The sequence below is a fragment of the Malaclemys terrapin genome, chromosome 1, assembly GCF_027887155.1.
Source record: "Malaclemys terrapin pileata isolate rMalTer1 chromosome 1, rMalTer1.hap1, whole genome shotgun sequence".
Taxonomy (NCBI): domain Eukaryota; kingdom Metazoa; phylum Chordata; order Testudines; family Emydidae; genus Malaclemys; species Malaclemys terrapin.
This window is the reverse complement of record NC_071505.1, coordinates 30,543,445-30,560,739: the sequence shown is the minus strand read 5'-3', so window position 1 is coordinate 30,560,739 and position 17,295 is coordinate 30,543,445. Positions and strand designations below refer to the sequence as shown.

Sequence of the window (17,295 nt, the reverse complement as noted above, 5' to 3'; positions counted from 1 at the left end):
TTTCCATTCCTTAGAAGTAAATAAAATTAAGATGGGAAATTTTTTAGTACACTGGTGCACGTATTTTGGTTCATGTATTTTATGCGGCACAGCACTGACATGTGAGAATGTGCCAGCATTTTTTAATTGAATTACTTCTAAATACCTGGGCAGTTTTTCAATAAATTAATCTGAAACTCATGAAATAAACTGGCAGAGTGTGGGGGTCGGTGAAAGAAATAATATTTATTATAATGACTCAGGATTGAAATGAAGGGGCTGTTGCAAGTTTTAAAACCTAAGGCTGCCAAAAATCAGCACTAAACAAACCAAAAGGCTTGAGCCCAGAGGAACACCTTATTCATTTTTTAAAAATTTATTGTATTGTTTATTTTTAAGTGGAACAGTAACATTTTGGGGGTGAGTCTTGTTTACAATGCTAGCCTACAAATGAGAATCGGGCCCTTCAAACTTTGGTCTAAGCAAATTTTCTGCTTTCATGTGTTATTTACAGAAGCCAGACAGCAGACAAACCTCCCCACTGTGTTTGCTTGAGCTAACAGATTTAGCTGTTTAGATCAAGTTTGGCCATGGATGAGCAAAAAAAATACCCAAACCCAAACAGTTCTTCAACTAAGATAATAGTAAAGATTTCAGGGGAGGAGGGGCTCTGAAACATTACAAATTCTGAGCATCAATTCATTTATTTGAATTGATACCAAAATAAAATCTGTGCAACCGCATTTTGCAAAGGCAGCACAAGGAGCTGTTTAACCCCTTGCCTTTAAACTGGCACGTGCATGTCAAACAATTAACTTAAAGACAAGTTACATAAGAATGGCCATACTGGGTAAGACCAAAGGTCCAGCTAGCCCAGTATCCTGTCTTCCAACAATGGCCAATGCCAGGAGGGAATGAACAGAACAGGTAATCACCAAGTGATCCATCCCGTCACCCATTCCCAGCTTCTGGCAAACAGAGGCTAGGTACATCCCTGCCCATCCTGGCTAATAGCCATTGATGGACCTGCCCTACAGTAATTTATCTAGTTCCTTTTTGAACCCTGATATAGTCTTGGCCTTCACAACCTCCTCTGGCAAAGAGTTCTACAGGTTGACTGTGAACTTTGTGAAGAAATACTTTTGTTTGTTTTAAACCTACTGCCTATTAATTGCATTTTGTGACCCCTAGTCCTTGTGTTATGAGAAGGAGTAAATAACACTTCATCATTTACTTTCTCCACACCAGCCCTAGTTATAGACCTCTATCATATTCCCCCTTAGTTGTCTCTTTTCCAAGCTGAAACGTCCCAATGTTATTAATCTCTCCTCACATGGAAACTGTTCCATACCCCTAATCATTTCACTTGCCCTTTTCTGAACCTTTTCCAATTCCAATACAGTCAGTTGCGGACTATTTTATCCATTGAACAGAAATCAGTTTGGGCAAATGCTTGAGAGGTTGACCTTCTCACTGCAACAGCCTTAGTGATTCACTCTGCAATATGCAGCCAGAGCTATGAGTTTAATTGTTTTTAAAAGTGTTTAATAAAAACTGTATATCAAATCCTGAAAGAGGCTGATCATGCTGAAAAGTGTTCCAAGGCAGTTTTTGGTTCTTCATGCAAGTCAATGCATGCTTAGTTCCGCTGAGGCTTTGGCCTGTTACTATGACATTTGGCCATGCATACTGGGGACTACAATCCATCTTTAGACTATATTCCCCCATGTACAAAATCTACAACAAGCCAAAGGATTGTACCCAGATCAGTGGTGGCTGGATATGCCTGTTAGTCTGTTTGTTGACAATCAATTCAACTAATCACATGAATAAAGAACACTAAGTTAAGCAGAACTAATTTCTAGATGCTGGCACTCTTTAACTGTACAGTTGTAAAATATTAGATGAGGTTCCTTTTGAGTAACTAATACAGGTAGTGTTTTTTTCTACAAATGTAACAGACTGAAAGATGTGATCATTTTCAGCTAATATTTACCAAAACATGTTGCTTTTTGTCATTCCAGAGTGCCTCTTCATAGGTCTTTGTTTAATGAGCTTTTTAGTATTTCAATGTTGTTGTATTTTGGAAATAAAGACACTGAAATGGTTTTTACCATTATATTTGTGAGCTTGTTTATGCACTGGCAGAACCAGTGATAGCATGAAGAGCTGTGCGTTTACGACACAACAATTTAAGCAGTGTAGTAGTTTTGTATTTTTAATGTTAAAAGTTATTAATGATGTGAACACCTCCAGTATGATTCAGTCCTGCATAAACCAGGGGGAAAACATGGTTCCTGCCTCAAGGAGCTATGAGTAGTTGCTTGTCAAACCACTGACTAGCTCTGAACATTGTTTATTTTACCGATGGCTGTTTATTTCTTGTGTATGGGTCAGGGTGTAATATACTATAACATCATCAGCTGATCAAGAAGAACACTTAGAAAAGTGCATCGCTGAATATTGAGAATAGGAGTAGGCTCAGATTTCTTTATAGCTGATGGGGGGAAATATGGCTTTTTGTTCAAGCCGGGACAGCTTAGGTCACTGGTGCTGAAATGCACTCATGCGGGTCATTCTTGAATAAAACAGAAGTGGCCAATAGTCCTATTGTTCACAGTGGCAGCCACATAAAGGCAGCACAGAACATTAAAAAAAAAAAAAGTGCCATGAAAGCATTTTAGCAACCCAAGTATACCCAGGAGGACTGCCAGCTGGATAAGAAACTGAATACCGTCCTCTTCTTAGGAAAAATTGAAGTAAATGTTGGAATCATAGCTGAGTACATTAACAAAAGCCTTCAGCTCGTGAGCAGGAACAAAGACAATGGTATATTATATATAGTACTTTATTAATATAGAAACATTTAATATAAAATCTAAAAACATTTAAAATGTGGTACAAAAGGGAAATGACACAAATATCTCATTCAAATGTCTTTAGACTTTTCAGTTTCACACGTCCACCCAAAGTCATGAATCTCATTTCCTCCAGTTAGTCAAACAAAATTCAAAATAGAAGAAAATTAAAATCAAATTGGCATGGTGAATAAAAATGTAAAACTGAGCAATATTTAATGCATGTAGCTGCCTCTCCAAGTTGTACTTACAGCAGCGTGTGTATATGTTTTATCTTCCTCTGAAGTGGAGGGAGTGGCTACCTCTCTATCTGGGCCAAGGGTCCATTGTTCACTGCAACTGTGCACTCCCTGAGAAAAATCTATTTTGAAAGAAAAAGTCTGAATATATTTCATGTTTGAAATCAAGATGGCCAGTAGTTACGGGCAAGTTTTGCCACTCTTAAGTTTGATAAGTACCGTCTTCACTGAATAGCATATACTAGCAATTGGAGTTTGTTGCTGCCGTGTAAATGAAGGTGACCTTGCTACATTTTAGCATTGAGTTCTCACTGTCAGGCACTGAGGTAGATAAATCCCCAGTAAAGAAACTTTTTAAAGTTTTATAAAGTTAAAGTTGAATTTTCAAAAGTGCCTGATTGATTTAGGAGCACAAGGGCCACTGACTTTCACAAGTTCCAATAAGCTTCTTTCACAGACTAGACTGCTTCCTAGTCTGGGCCCAATCCTTTCCCCGGTACAGACCTTGTTAGTTCCAGCAGCCATCTTAGGTGAAAAGCAGGGGATTCCACATGACTGGGACCCTCTTTGTTCTGTTCCACCCCGTTTTATATCTTTGGCACAAGGTGGGAATCCTTTGTCTCTCTCTGGGTTCCCACCCCTCCTTCTAAATGGAAAAGCACCAGGTTAAAGATGGATTCCAGTATCATGTGACATGTTCACATGTCCTGTGAGACTCCCTTCATTCTTCCAGGACTGGCCCACACAGAGGCTTGCAGATAAACAGAGCCATCTACAGTCAATTGTCCTAGTCAATGGGAGCCATCAAGATTCCAAGCCACCATTAATGGCCCACATGCATAATTACAATAGGACTTCATATTTCTAATTTTAGATACAAAAATAATACATACATACAAATAGGATGAACACACACAGTAGATTATAAGCTTTGTAATGATACCTTACAAGAGACCTTTCACATAAAGCATATTCCAGTTAACTATATTCACACTCATAAGCATTTTTCCATAAACATATGGAGTGCAACATCACAATGGTAAAATCTTAAAATATAACTACTTATCGTTTAAGATTCAAACAAGTGTAAGTATAACTACTTTGTAAAATAAAAACTGTTGCTCACAGTTCCTGCATAACACAGAACCTGAATGAGACATAACACATCCTTCTCCCAGAACCATATGCACTAGACACCAATTTAACAGGAATCATGTATACATTTAATCTATAGATAGATATTGTGTTTTAAAATAAATAGTTTCAGTTGTGCATAAAACAGAGGTTTAGAATTTCAGGCATGATTTTTTTAAAATAATTAAAAATAATATATGTTGCTGCTACTACAGAATAGGTTTAGGAAATTAACAGTCTTATTACATAATGCAAATTCACTAACAATGTTTTCTCTGCCATGGGACAGGTAGTCACAGCACAAGGATGGAAAGCAACTTATTCACGTTGTGCACACTTACATATCTAGAACAGAGTAGTACATAAAAAGATTATTTGTAATAGAAAGACTCATTAAATACTTTGTTTACAATAAACACCACTTTCAAAACATGAAAGTGCTGAGTTTGAAACAGTCATGATTTCGCATATCCAAACATGCCAACCTTTTTGAATACTATCATTTTTGATGCTTGTTTGATGTTTCTTATTAGCATAAATCACCATTTTGTTTAATGAAACCCTGTCAAAACTGTTTGTTGTTAAAAACCCTCTTAGGTACCATCAGTCAAATCCTGTGACTTGGATATCTTAAAAGTTACAGATCATCAGAGAAAATGTGTGTGCATGCTCTCATTATTATGAGGCTCCAATTTCCCAAATATCTTTCAATCAATCAAGAAAAATGCATCAGTCTCGATCTTCTCTTCTAACACATCCCTTGAATCCTTCACTCTGCTTTTGCCCTGTTTTTAGGTGTACACTGATGGGCCCTGCCTCATGACTTTTTCCACTGCCAAGGCACTCATCATCCTTGTAGAACACAGCAAGTTAGAAGACAAATACAGTGACAATCTTTAACACACCCACAAAGTGCAGACTGGGAAACTGATGCTGATGAGATGGGAACATCTCTCTGAGTACTGAAGGTAACAGAGGTATGCGCTTGTGTTTGCTCTGACCACATTACATAAAATTGGAGAGTGAAAAGAGAGAACAAATGGATAGATTTTGGCTTATGTGTTTAACTAAAGATAAAATGTAATGGAAATGCCATCATGAACATTTACAACATTACATGAGAAATATAAGCCAATTATTTTAATTATTTTTCTTGATGACAAAAATCTCTCCTTAGTTACTAAGGTAACTCCTTAAAAAAAAGGCAGCTTTCCAATAAGGGGCTGATACACCCCCTTTCTATGTGAATAATGTTTTCACAGGAGCTTCCTCAAAAGACTAGTTTTGCAGTCTACAGTGTGGTACTGAACTCTTAATATTTGTGGGTGGGAAAGGCACCATACCAATATTTAATCCTTGTTTTCACCACTATGTTAGGAGGTGGAAATCAGAAACACTCAATCATCTGGACACACACAGGTCAATATTTCCTCAGGCAAACATTAAATATGAAAAAGTCATAGTGTCACAATGTTTCTAAACAGTGAATTATTAAACTCCTGTATTTGTCATTCTAAAGACACACTCATTTTCTTCATATAGGGCCTGATCCAAAGACTCCATGGAGTTTTTTCATACATTTAAATGGGTGTGAGATCAGACCCAAATCCAGTTTCAAGCACTTTAGTTGTGAAGGAGACCTTCTATATTGTGTGCTGATTTTGATGGCCTGCAATAACTTTCTGTGACATTGTGTGGGATTAACAATCTATTAACATTTCTCATTCTTAAGTTCTTTTAGCTGATGTTATACAGTTAATAAAACACAGTATAAAGAGAAATTAGAGGAGAAGCAATTCCAGATGTTCAAAAAGCTTTGTATAAGCCAAACCTCTTCACACTAAAGTTAAATCTATTTAAACTGCGTGGTCCCATTTTTGAAGTATCGAATTACATTTATCTAGCTCATCCTTATATTCACAAAAAATTATCTACTTTCTTATTGGCATAAACAAGTTTAATGAGTCAAGATGGCTCCAAAAATAACTACCTTTTAAGTCTACAAACATGGAAAAACATCGCTATCACAAATATTTTTCACCAACTTATGAGGAGAAACTGAATAGATTTAAAAGATCAAAGTTTGATCACTTATTGCCATCTGGTGCTGAAACCTGAAATTACATGCAATCATTTTGCACCTCATTATGCTTACAGTACATTATTTCTGTGTAATACAGTGCTTCATGCCAGACTATTACATAACCTTTTTTGAACTAAAGCATAGACATACAGAAAAAAATACCAAGGCATATGAAAATATATTCAGATATAATAGTAAAGCAAGTAGACTTATACTTGAATCGGCTTGTATCTAATAAAAAATATGCCATAGCAAGTTTGGATTTCTATTTGTGATCCCTCCACCCCACAATTAAGCTCATTTGTTTGCTTTTCCCACAATCATCTTTGTGTTGCCCATATGCACGTATTGACCGCTTAGCCTGGTCCACCTAGCCCCTCATTCAAATTCCTCTTTAAGGTTCACTTCTTCCATAAGACTCATTAAAAATAAGTCAATATTTTTTATAAAAATGAGTGCTGTCGATTAATCACAGTTAGCTCATGCAATTAATTCAAAAAATTAATCACAGTTTTAATCGCACTGTTAAACAATAGAATACCAATTTAAATTTATTAAATATTTTTGGATTTTTTCTACATTTTCAAATATATTGATTAAATTACAACACAGAATACAAAATGTACAGTGCTCACTTTATATTATTTTTATTACAAATATTTGCACTGTAAAAATGATCCTATTTTTCAATTCACCTCATACAAGTACTGTAGTGCAATCTCTATCATGAAAGTGCAATGACCAAATGTAGGGTTTTTTGTGTTACATGTCTGAACTCAAAAACCAAAACAATGTAAAACTTTAGAGCCTACAAATCCACTCAGTCCCTCCTTCTTATTCAGCCAATCGCTCAAACAAGTTGTTTACATTTACGGGAAATAATGCTGTCCGCTTATGTCACCTGAAAGTGAGAACAGGTGTCCCCATGGCACTTTTGTAGTTGGCCTTGCAAGGTGTTTATGTGCCAGATAGGCCAAAGCATGATGCCACTATCCCCTATTTTACATCCTCAGTCCATGTGCCTGGAAGACACTAGCCCTGGCATGTCTCGTGGGCCTTGCTGAATCACAGGGTTGAGCAATCCCCATGGTGTGGGCTTGTGCAACTGAGTCAGAGTTGAGCAGTCCCCATTGTGTGGTGCTTCTGCAACTGTCACTGAATTGTAAATCCCTTGCTTACTATTCCCCTGCTGGTCAATGGCTGGTGATGATCATTCAATGCCCACCTGAGTGTTGGTCATCTCCTTTGTCGTCACTGGAGAACTAGCACTGGGTGACTTCCAAACTCACAACATATTTCACTAACAACCATACAGGAAAACCTTGTAACGTAATAAACACTAATGATATACATATTTTGACAGAATAATGGGTTTCAGCAGATCATGACCTTTCATACAATATCCTACATGGCATGTTTTGTATAAACTATATTATAATTCTATGACGGGGTGAATATGGAAGTTCCAGAGTGCTGTTTTGAGGTACAGGGTGCCACATATAGCTTCAGGAGAAGGCCACATACAGGACAAGTGCCCAGCAGGTAAGGTAGAACTCCAGCAGCCAATGCCAAGGCTGCCATGCCTACCAAGTGATGTATCCACTCACAGAGTGCATTTGGGCTGCAGACACCAGTCTTGGGTTAAAAGTAGGCGGTCTCTTCACAGCTCCTGCACAAGAGTGGGCCCAGGACTGATAAACTCAGGACCCTCCGCACCCCCATAGCTGAATGGAGTTTCTTCTGCTGTTCTTGCACCTCTACCGGGCGGGGCCCAGCTCAGTACTTTCCTGCTGGGGGTGGCATTTGGAGGTCTATCAAGGGACTCTCTACCTCTTGCTACCCACCCCCCTCAGAGCTCCATTCTGAATCAAGATAGTTCCTAATTTGCACAGTCTCTACAATTTGAAGTCATTAGTCTCTGAACTGTTTTTTTACGTCAATGCCACTCCCCTATATTTGCCCATGGTGAGTAAATGTGCCTTTACAGATGCCTGCACAGAACCGTACAGTATTATCTTCAGACTTCAAAAGAGGGTTCAGGTTTGTACACTGGAGTTGACTCTCAATACAAATGTACAATTACAAATATACTCAAGAGGGTTTCCTGTAATGTGTCCTTTGAAGCGGAGAAGTGGTCTATAAATGATTTATTTTCTTTTGTGGAATTCAGTTGCAAAACTTGCCACTCGAAACCAAAATATGGTATTGAAAAATATACTTACCATATATACTCATAAGCCGAATATTTTTGGTAAAAATGTGATGCATCAAAGAGCGGGAGGGGCTTATGAAGAGGTCTACACCAAAAACTTGATGATTTTAAACTCTATGGAATCATTGAATTGACTGTCTAATACACTGTCATTTTGTTTACCTGGAGCGTCTGCAGGCATGGAGCCCCTCAGCTCCCTGTAGCCGCGGTTCGCTGTTCCCAGGCAATCGGAGCTGTGGGAAGTGGTGCAAAGGCTTTGTTTAGTGGACTAGATTGGCTTGAAATAGACCTCATAAGTCTCGAGCCAATATGAAAATATAATGTGCAGAATCAATGGAATCTCTAATAAAATTGAAATAGCCTGTTATCCCTACAGACATGCCAATCTACAGGGCTGCTTTGAAATAAACAAAGAATAATAATAATTTGACAGTGATAAAGCAGGTGACATTCCTGTATAAAGTCCTACAAAATCTATAACTATAATAATAATAATCTATTTTTATACTAGTATTTAAAATGAACAGTGAAATCAAAAGAAAAAGGTCTTACCATGCAGCATTCAAACTTAAAGTTGTTGAATATGCAGAAGCAAACAATAATTGCACCGCTGCTCGTGAATTCTGTACCAATTAGAAGCAAGTAAGAGAATGGCAAAAAAATAAAACACTAAAAGACATGCCAAGAAGCAAGAAAAAATGTCCAACGAGGTACATTGTTACTAGAACTGGAATTCGTCTGCATGCTCTTCAAATGTTGAAAGATGATACAAGTCAGTAAAGCTGTCAATGTTTGTTGCATCAGCAGGTTGGTGTACTCGCTTCATGAACCATCATGGTCTCTGTCTTTGTCAGCAAACAAAGATAGCACAAAAGCTGCCTAGAGATCTGGAAGAAAAAAATTGAATCTTTCCAAAGGTTTATTATAGAATATCAAAAGGAATATGCATTTGAACTGTCACAAATAGGAAATATGGATGAAACACCAATGACAGTCGATCTCCCGAGCAACAGAACGGTAACCGGTGTTGGTGAAAAAACAGTTTTAATTAAAACCACTGGCCATGAAAAAATCCATTTTACGGTGGTTTTATCATGTTTGGCAAATGGATCAAAGCTCCCTCCTGTTATTTTTAAAAGAAAAACTTTGCCTAAAAACATAACATTTCCTGCTGGTGTCATCGTACGTGCACACGAATGCATCCAGGGATGGATGGATGAAAGTGGGACTATTGAATGGCTGGAAAAAGTGTGGAATAAGAGACCAGAAGCACTTTTCAAGAAACCTGCTATGCTCATTTGGGACATGTTCAGGGCACACAAGACGGATGAGGTGAAAAATGTGGCCCAAAATATGAAAATTACTTTGACTGTAATACCTGGAGGCTTATCTTCAGATCTACAACAGCTTGATGTCTGCCTGAACTAACCCTTTAAAGACAGGCTACGCAAAATGTGGTCTGAATGGATGTGCTCAAGCATGGCGAAGTTGACAAAAGGCAGAAATCTTATGAAGCCCGAAATCAATCTGGTCGCCCAGTGGATCAAGGACGCGTGGGTGTCCATTCCCTCAGAAATGGTAGAAAAATAATTTAGGAAATGCTGTATCAGCAATGCACTCGATGGGTCAGAAGATGATGCCATATTTGATGATGACACAACAGAGGCTGATGATGAGAGGGAATCTGACTCTGAAGACGATGCTGCCGACATCTACAATGACAATGCAGGTACAGCTATGATTGAAGCCAAGTTTAATGAACTGTTTGGTGAATCAGAGACTGATTCAGACTTTGAAGGATTTTAAGACTTTTTAATGAATGATGGTGGAATGTGCCTTTGGATGTTTAAAAGCTCACTGGCATAGTCTGCTTACTAAGTTAGACCTCAGTGAAAAGCAATATCCTCATTGTTGTTACTGCATGCTGTGTGCTCCATAATATCTGTGAAACAAAGGGAGAAAAGTTTCTGGCAGGGTGGGGGTGGGGGCAGATTGTCTGGCAGCCAATTTTGAGCAGCCAGACCCCAGGGCAATAAGAGGTACGCTGCATCTCCTTAAGGCTCTGAAAACTAGTTTAATCAATGACCCACAGTAATGTGCCATGTGTGTTATTCCTTACCTAGCTGTCCCCTTCATTGCACATACTCCGCTGTGAACTACACCTCTGCTAACCGCTGTGTGCTGAATGAATAAAGAGCCTTTTCTCCCCAAACCATTAATTTTTTATTATGCTCGGTGATGAGTGCTTTGTACTGATCCTTTCTGTTGTCTGGAATAAAATTTATAAATTCCGAGAGACTCGTGTAATTATTGTGATCATACTTGGCCAGTTGGGCCTCACAGTTGACAATTCTCAATTGTAAGGTCGCTGCCAAGTATGCTTTACGGCTGAATAGGTTGGGTCATTTCCAGTCTTTATCATACAGGGTGTTCCTATAGTATTGTTGCTTACCCGGTTCGTTCACTGTGTCGATAACCAGTGAATGTGGTGGTGGGTGTGAGAAAAGGAATTCAGTGCCTTTGGCTGGCATGTATTATTTCTTATCTGACCTTTTACATGTGGGTGGAATCCCTGCTGGGGTTTGCCAAAGCAACTTCAGAGAGTCCATAATTGTCTCATTCATGGGGAGGGGGATTCTGGATGAAGCGGACGTGTATAGTATGTCCACCAGTTAGTGGTGAGATTCCTGGACCTCTTCCAGAGAGATGTCTAGGGAAGTGGCCACTCTCTTGTAAAGTTCCTGAAACTGCTTGAAATCGTCTGCAGTGGTGGGAGGTTGAGGCATAATCAATTGAACGTCAGGTGGTTCGTCTGGGTCCAAGAATTGCTCCTGTTCTTCAGCTCCATGTTGAGACACAGCAGAAGGTGCCTTGGATGGCAATATGGGTGGCTGAGGTGTCCCACTTAGGGGCAGAGTGGTGGGTACTGCCTGTTTCTGTGATGGATATGGAGCCCATGGCTGCCAGAATGGCCATTGCATTTGGAAGGGCATTGTGGACATCCAGGGTTGGCTGTACCAGGTTTAATTTGTAAATTTTACAGGGAAACCCATGCTTGGTGGGGCCTGTGTAGTGGGTGTAGCCACAGGAGAGGAAAGCTGGAGCAAGTACCCTATATTCTCCTCCCCACTAGAAAATTGTGTGAAGACTGTAGAGAACTGGGTTGGCTAAGTACCGAGTGTACCGTGGTACTGTTGGTGCCAGGGAGAGGAGACTGTGGTACTGATGAGATAGATAAGTCTGTATGAGAGAGGAACTGCTGTGACGTGCCCAGTCCTGGTGGAATGAGGGAACTCAGTACTGTGTGCTGGTGTGAGCTTATGGGCACAGGTGTGTGGCTGGAATGCATAGTGCCAGCAGTAGGTGGCGATATTAGAACAGGGATGCTTGGTACCGATGTTTGTTTGTTGTTGTGGGTGCCGCAGCATGGGGTTTCACTTTCCCTTTGCCGCCTGTGTCAGGGCTCGACTACTTAGGAACTCTGGGTTTCTTGTTACCGTCGGTACCGGAGGGACCTGGTCTGTCGGTTGTTGGTACGGCCAGTGCAGCTGGTACCAGGAGTCTTTTGCCGCTATCGGAGCGCCTTTTCTTGGCCAACTCCAGAGTCGCGGCTATGGAGCCCCCTTTCCTTGCCTTCTTGGTAAGTTGTTCAGGCTCTTTGCCTCTGTAAAAGGAGCCTTTATCTGAGGTGGCAGGTGGCGATTTCTGGCAGAGAGGGGTTCGTACCTCAGGCTCAGATGCCGGGAAAAGACTTCTCCATGAGGAGAAGCTTTATCTGTAAATCCCTGCCTTTTCTAGTGCGGGCTTTCAAGTTGTGGCAGTGCGAGCACTTTTGTGGTATGTGTCCCTCACGAGGTAAAGGACACACTGAGAGTGTCCGTCTGAGAGAGGTATTGAAAGCCGGTAAGTAGTGCAGCGTTTAAAGCCCGAAGAACCGTATCTGGAGGGAGCGTATCTCTCAGTGATGTGGAGAGATATATGCCACTGTGATTGGGGATAATGGAAACAAGGTCCTGTGAGTAAAAAAAATTATATATATTTTGAAGGGATGGGGATAAAGTAGGAAGGAAAAAGGCTATAATATTTGAACTAAGAACTGAGAACTACTGCTAAAGGAAAAAGGGCTTATTTCTAGCTGTGAGGCACTGCTGAGTACTCCAACTCAAACCAACGGCAGTAGAGAAGGAAGTGGGGTGTGTGGGGGTCACACAGCATTAGTTAACTGCCTGAAGCGGCGTGAGATGGGAACTGCACATGTGCGACCCAACCGGGCACTGCTACCTTAAATCTCCAGTTATGAGTGCAGGGGCGCAATGATACAAAGTGGATCACCCACAGGGACGCTACTCAACGAAGAAAGTGTGGTTGTGTGACCCAGAATTCACAAAAACGGGGGCAGATTACTTATCTAATTGCTTGCGATTTAAGGGCTAGCATTTAAAACTTCCCCCCCTTTCTCCTAGGTGACCATATGCGATATCACTCTCCTGAGGGTAACAGAGGCGGAAAGAGAGCAGATGCTGCAAGCGTCTGGGTACAGACCTGGTCCTTATGCTGCGTGCTGCAATGATGCCAGAAGAGTGAATACTGGAATGGTGTGGGAAAGTGTCCTATCGTGGTGGACGAAATAAGGCAGCCCTTCCCAGAAGCCTTCTGCAAAGGATTGCAGAGTACCTCCATGAAAGCTTCCTAGAGATCTCAAGGGAGGATTCCCAGGCCATTCCCGGGCACATAAACGGTCTTTTTTGGAGAGCACCCTCTGTGTAGCTGGAGTGGTTGCCAATAATTTCTAAATTCAGATTCAACATTAAAAACAACAACAAAGAGTCCTGTGGCACCTTAAAGACTAACAGATGTATTGCAGCATTAGCTTTCGTGGGTGAATGCCCACTTCGTCAGACGCATACCACAAAAGCTTAGGCTGCAATACATCTCTTAGTCTTTAAGGTGCCACAGGACTCTTTGTTGCTTTTTACAGATCCAGACTAACACAGCTACCCCTCTAATATTAAAAATAATATTATAAGACCCCTACAGTTTGATTGAAAAGCTTTACTCACCATAGGTGCCTTCCCCAGCATCACGCTCCACCAACAATTGGTCCTGTGAGGGGATGGCCTCCAGAGTTAAAAAAAGTTCTTGGCTGTCAGAGATAATGGATCTTCTGCTTGCTTGCCACGCATTCACCTCCTCCTTCTCTTCAACAATGTCCTCCTCATTGTTGCCCGGGGTTCCTGGGAGGTATCCATGGAGTGTTTTGAGGTAGTGGTGGGGTTGCCACCTAGAATCACATTCAGCTCCTCTTAGAAGGGGCATGTCTGTGGCTCAGAACCAGAGCAACTGTTCACCTCCCTGGTCTTCTTGTATGCTTGCTGAAGCTCCTTTATTTTCACGCAGCACTGCTGTCTCTCCCTGGTGTAGCCCTTCTCCCCCAGACCTTGTGCAATTTTGGCATAGATGTTAACCTTTCTTCTGCTGGATCAGAGCTCTGCCTGCACAGACTCTTCTTCCCATACAACAATAAGATCCACTACATCCTGTGTGCTCCACGCTGGAGCGCGTTTGCAGCCTTGAGCATCCATTGTCAGCTGTGGACGAGCTTTCCACGCTGATTAAACAGGAAATGAAAATTCAAAAGCTCCCGGGGCTGTAACATCAGGGCAGCTGTTCCCTGTGTACCTGGCTGAAGTGCAGTGGAGTTGAAAGTGCTCTCCAGAGCGGTTACCGCAGAGCACTGTGGAACATCGCCTGTAGGCCAATTCATTAGAATTACACAGCACAGTGTTTACACTATCCCCATGTTGATACATGGATGTCGACTGAAGCGCAATGCCTCTTGTGGAGGTGAAGTACAGAAGTCGACTTTACAAGCCCTTTAGGTCAGCAGAAGGGACTCAGTAGTGTAGACATGTACATTATTAACTCGACCTAGTGTGGCATGTCGACCTAACTTTGTAATGTAGACCTCCCTTGTTCTCCTGTGAGGAAATAGGTTAGGAATTGACTTTTATTGGAGAAAGGAGCAAAGACACAGTTGGCATACAGTTCTCACTCTTTAAAAGTTCAGTATCGGGGGTGGGGGTGTTAAAAAGGAGCTTCCCCGGACAGAAACATTCTGGTGTTTAAAAACAGCACAACAGAAATTCAGTAATATTGTTCTCTCTTACAAGGAGCCCAATTCCTCACAACTGGTCTTCTTTATTCCATTTATGTCCCTTAAAGCAACATGAATGGCTGGGAATTAATTTTTTTATACTTGATTAGTAGAAAGTATTTGTCCTCTTCAGGTTAAGTGGAAAGAATTCAGACTGAAGGGGGACGTTCGTTTCCATTTAAAAATTTACATTTATTTAAAAATAACTATTCTTTAGTCCAGATGAAAGGCAGACAAGGGTAATTACATTCAAGGGGGGGGGACAAAAAGTGACTGTGGCACATTAGATGGATATGGTTTCCTAAAGAACTGATGCAAGACATACTTTGACAACTTTATGATATGAGTAACATCTAATTAAACCATGTTTGGCAGAATTGGTTCACTGTCATTGACCCTATTACTTGTAAAAACTAAGGGTTGGGTCCAGAAAGATACTTAGGTGCCTAAACCTCACACTTGGGCACCTAAGTCCCAGTTTTAGCTCCACTATGTCCACAAAACTCCTGCTGAATCCTGTAGGTGTCTAAATTCATCCAGTGCCTAAGTTTTTAGAGTAAGAAGTTCCCACCATGCCTACATTCCTGCCTATGAGCAGGCATACTGCTGCCTCAGTCTAGGCATCCAGGTGCCTATATTCCGCCTAAGCCCCAGAGCAATTCATGAACAAGGGAGAGACAGACGTTTGGCTACCTAAGTCACATGCAGGGCTCAATCTGGTATGCATGCTCAGAGGCTGCCTACTGGATCTGTCCCACTCAAAATCTGGCTGGAGGAAGAGGTGGTACTGTCACTACCCATCTTATAAATTTTAGGTCAGTGTTTAAAGCACGCATCAGCGATGTGGAAGACCCAGGTTCAATTCACCCCTCTCTGCCTCAGGGCCAGGAACGATTTGAATAGGGGTCTCAGGTGTAGGCTCTAATCACACCCCCTCTGCCCCCAATGGGACAACTGATATTTCTGACAAGTGGTGGGTGCAGATTTCTTACAGGAAGGGCAGTTTGTTTGCTTCACACAGTTCACCTGAGTACAAGTGTCCTCAGCAAATCCACAGACTGGCAAGTAGCAGTTAGCAAGGAGAGTTTTCTGTTCATTTATCTCCCCTCTTTGGAGAAAAAGACAGAACTTTATTTTCCTTTGTTACTCTGAGCAGAGAACAGCAGCTCTTAAGCTGGCAATCAGGATATAGAAAGGGAGGTGTGTGTAGGAGGGGGGAAACAACATGGTTACATATAATTTACTTTTACATTTGATGAAATAATCTATTTGTGATACAGCTTTCTAGATTTTCTCCTTAACTGGATAAAGAAAGAATTCTATACCCATCAGACTTCTACAGCCATTTGAAAAGTCTTACTTCTGTGCAGCTGTGTGTTAATGATAGTTAATTTATATGGTAATGTTAACTACAGGACTTGGCTTTTGTTAAGACTCACAATAAAGGAGCTATATAGCCATCTGAGGAGGTCTTCAGGATACAGTGGCTTGCTCCAATTCACTGTATCAAAAGTCTTGGGAGTTTTTGTTTTAAATAATAAACACATTTCATAATACCCTCCCATATAGTATGACACCACGTTGATTTAGTATCCGGTCTATTTCCATGAATGCCAGCCCTCCCTCCCCAAAAGTTACTTGTATAACAAGCTTTAATATAACAATCAAGTAAACATGAATTTGGTTTTAGTTACACACTGACAATGTACTCACAGTGCTCCAAGGACACAGAATCCACAGTCCTTGCCTTGATTAGTTTATAAAATTATTTAAACTACAGTAAAATGGCATACCATTACTCAGTTTTATAAGAGATTGTTAGATGTATCAACACATTTACTTTCAAATCACTAGATTTCAAAACCTGAATTATGGTAAAAACTTAAACCATAACAACTAGCAGCATAAGATTCAAACAAGTGTAAAATACATATTGTAAAATTTATTGCAAGTGAAAAATAAATACCTATTGCTCACAGTTCATGCAAACTGCTGAACTTGAATGTAAGAGACAACACATCCTTCTCCGAAAGTCCACATGCACACAAACAAATTTAATATAAATCATGTATGCATTTTAACTATAGACAGATAAAGTATTTTTAAAAATACTTTCAGTTGTACCTAAAAGAGAGGTTTAGGGTTTTGGGCATTTTTTAAATTAAAATAATTTTATATGCTGCTGCTGCTACAGAGCAATTTTAGGAAATTAACAGTTTTATTACATATTGAAAATTCATTAATAAGGAGTTCTCTACCACAAGGCTGATATCACAGCATAAGAAACAGAGGGGAAAAGTAGCTTTTTCAAGCTGTAGAAACTTTCATAAATTTCTAGAACAGAGTAGTACATAAACAGTGTATTTATATTAGAATGACTCTAACATTAAATACTTGGTTTACAGTTAACCCCATTCTGAAAACATGAAAATGCTGATCTTGAAACTGCCAGGATGTCTCTCATCCAGTCATGCCCATCTTTTTGTATACTATGTTTCTGTTACTTATTTGAAGTATCTTACCGACCTCTTTTAATGAAACCATATCAAAATTGTTTTTTGTCCAAAAACCCTCTCAGGTATCATCAGTCAAATACTATGACAGGACTGTCATAATTCAACCTTTAGAAGTTATAG

At 40.3% G+C, this 17,295-nt stretch overlaps 1 protein-coding gene across 6 annotated transcripts in view; it reads left to right on the top strand.

Annotated features, from left to right (window-relative positions):
- CELSR1 (cadherin EGF LAG seven-pass G-type receptor 1) overlaps positions 1 to 17,295 on the top strand; it is a 319,999-nt gene that overhangs the window by 284,131 nt on the left and 18,573 nt on the right. The window contains exons 35-36 of one of the 6 annotated variants that reach the window (XR_008443929.1): positions 5,006 to 5,187; positions 12,969 to 13,295. Coding sequence is in view for 1 of the 6 variants with exons in the window: in XM_054019353.1 (XP_053875328.1) it covers positions 5,006 to 5,033 (28 nt within the window). In the remaining 5 variants the exon portion in view is untranslated. Of the gene's footprint in view, positions 1 to 5,005; positions 5,244 to 12,968; positions 13,296 to 17,295 lie in introns of those variants that run through there. The other 5 variants (XR_008443927.1, XR_008443925.1, XR_008443928.1 and 2 more) reach the window with 5 other exon arrangements.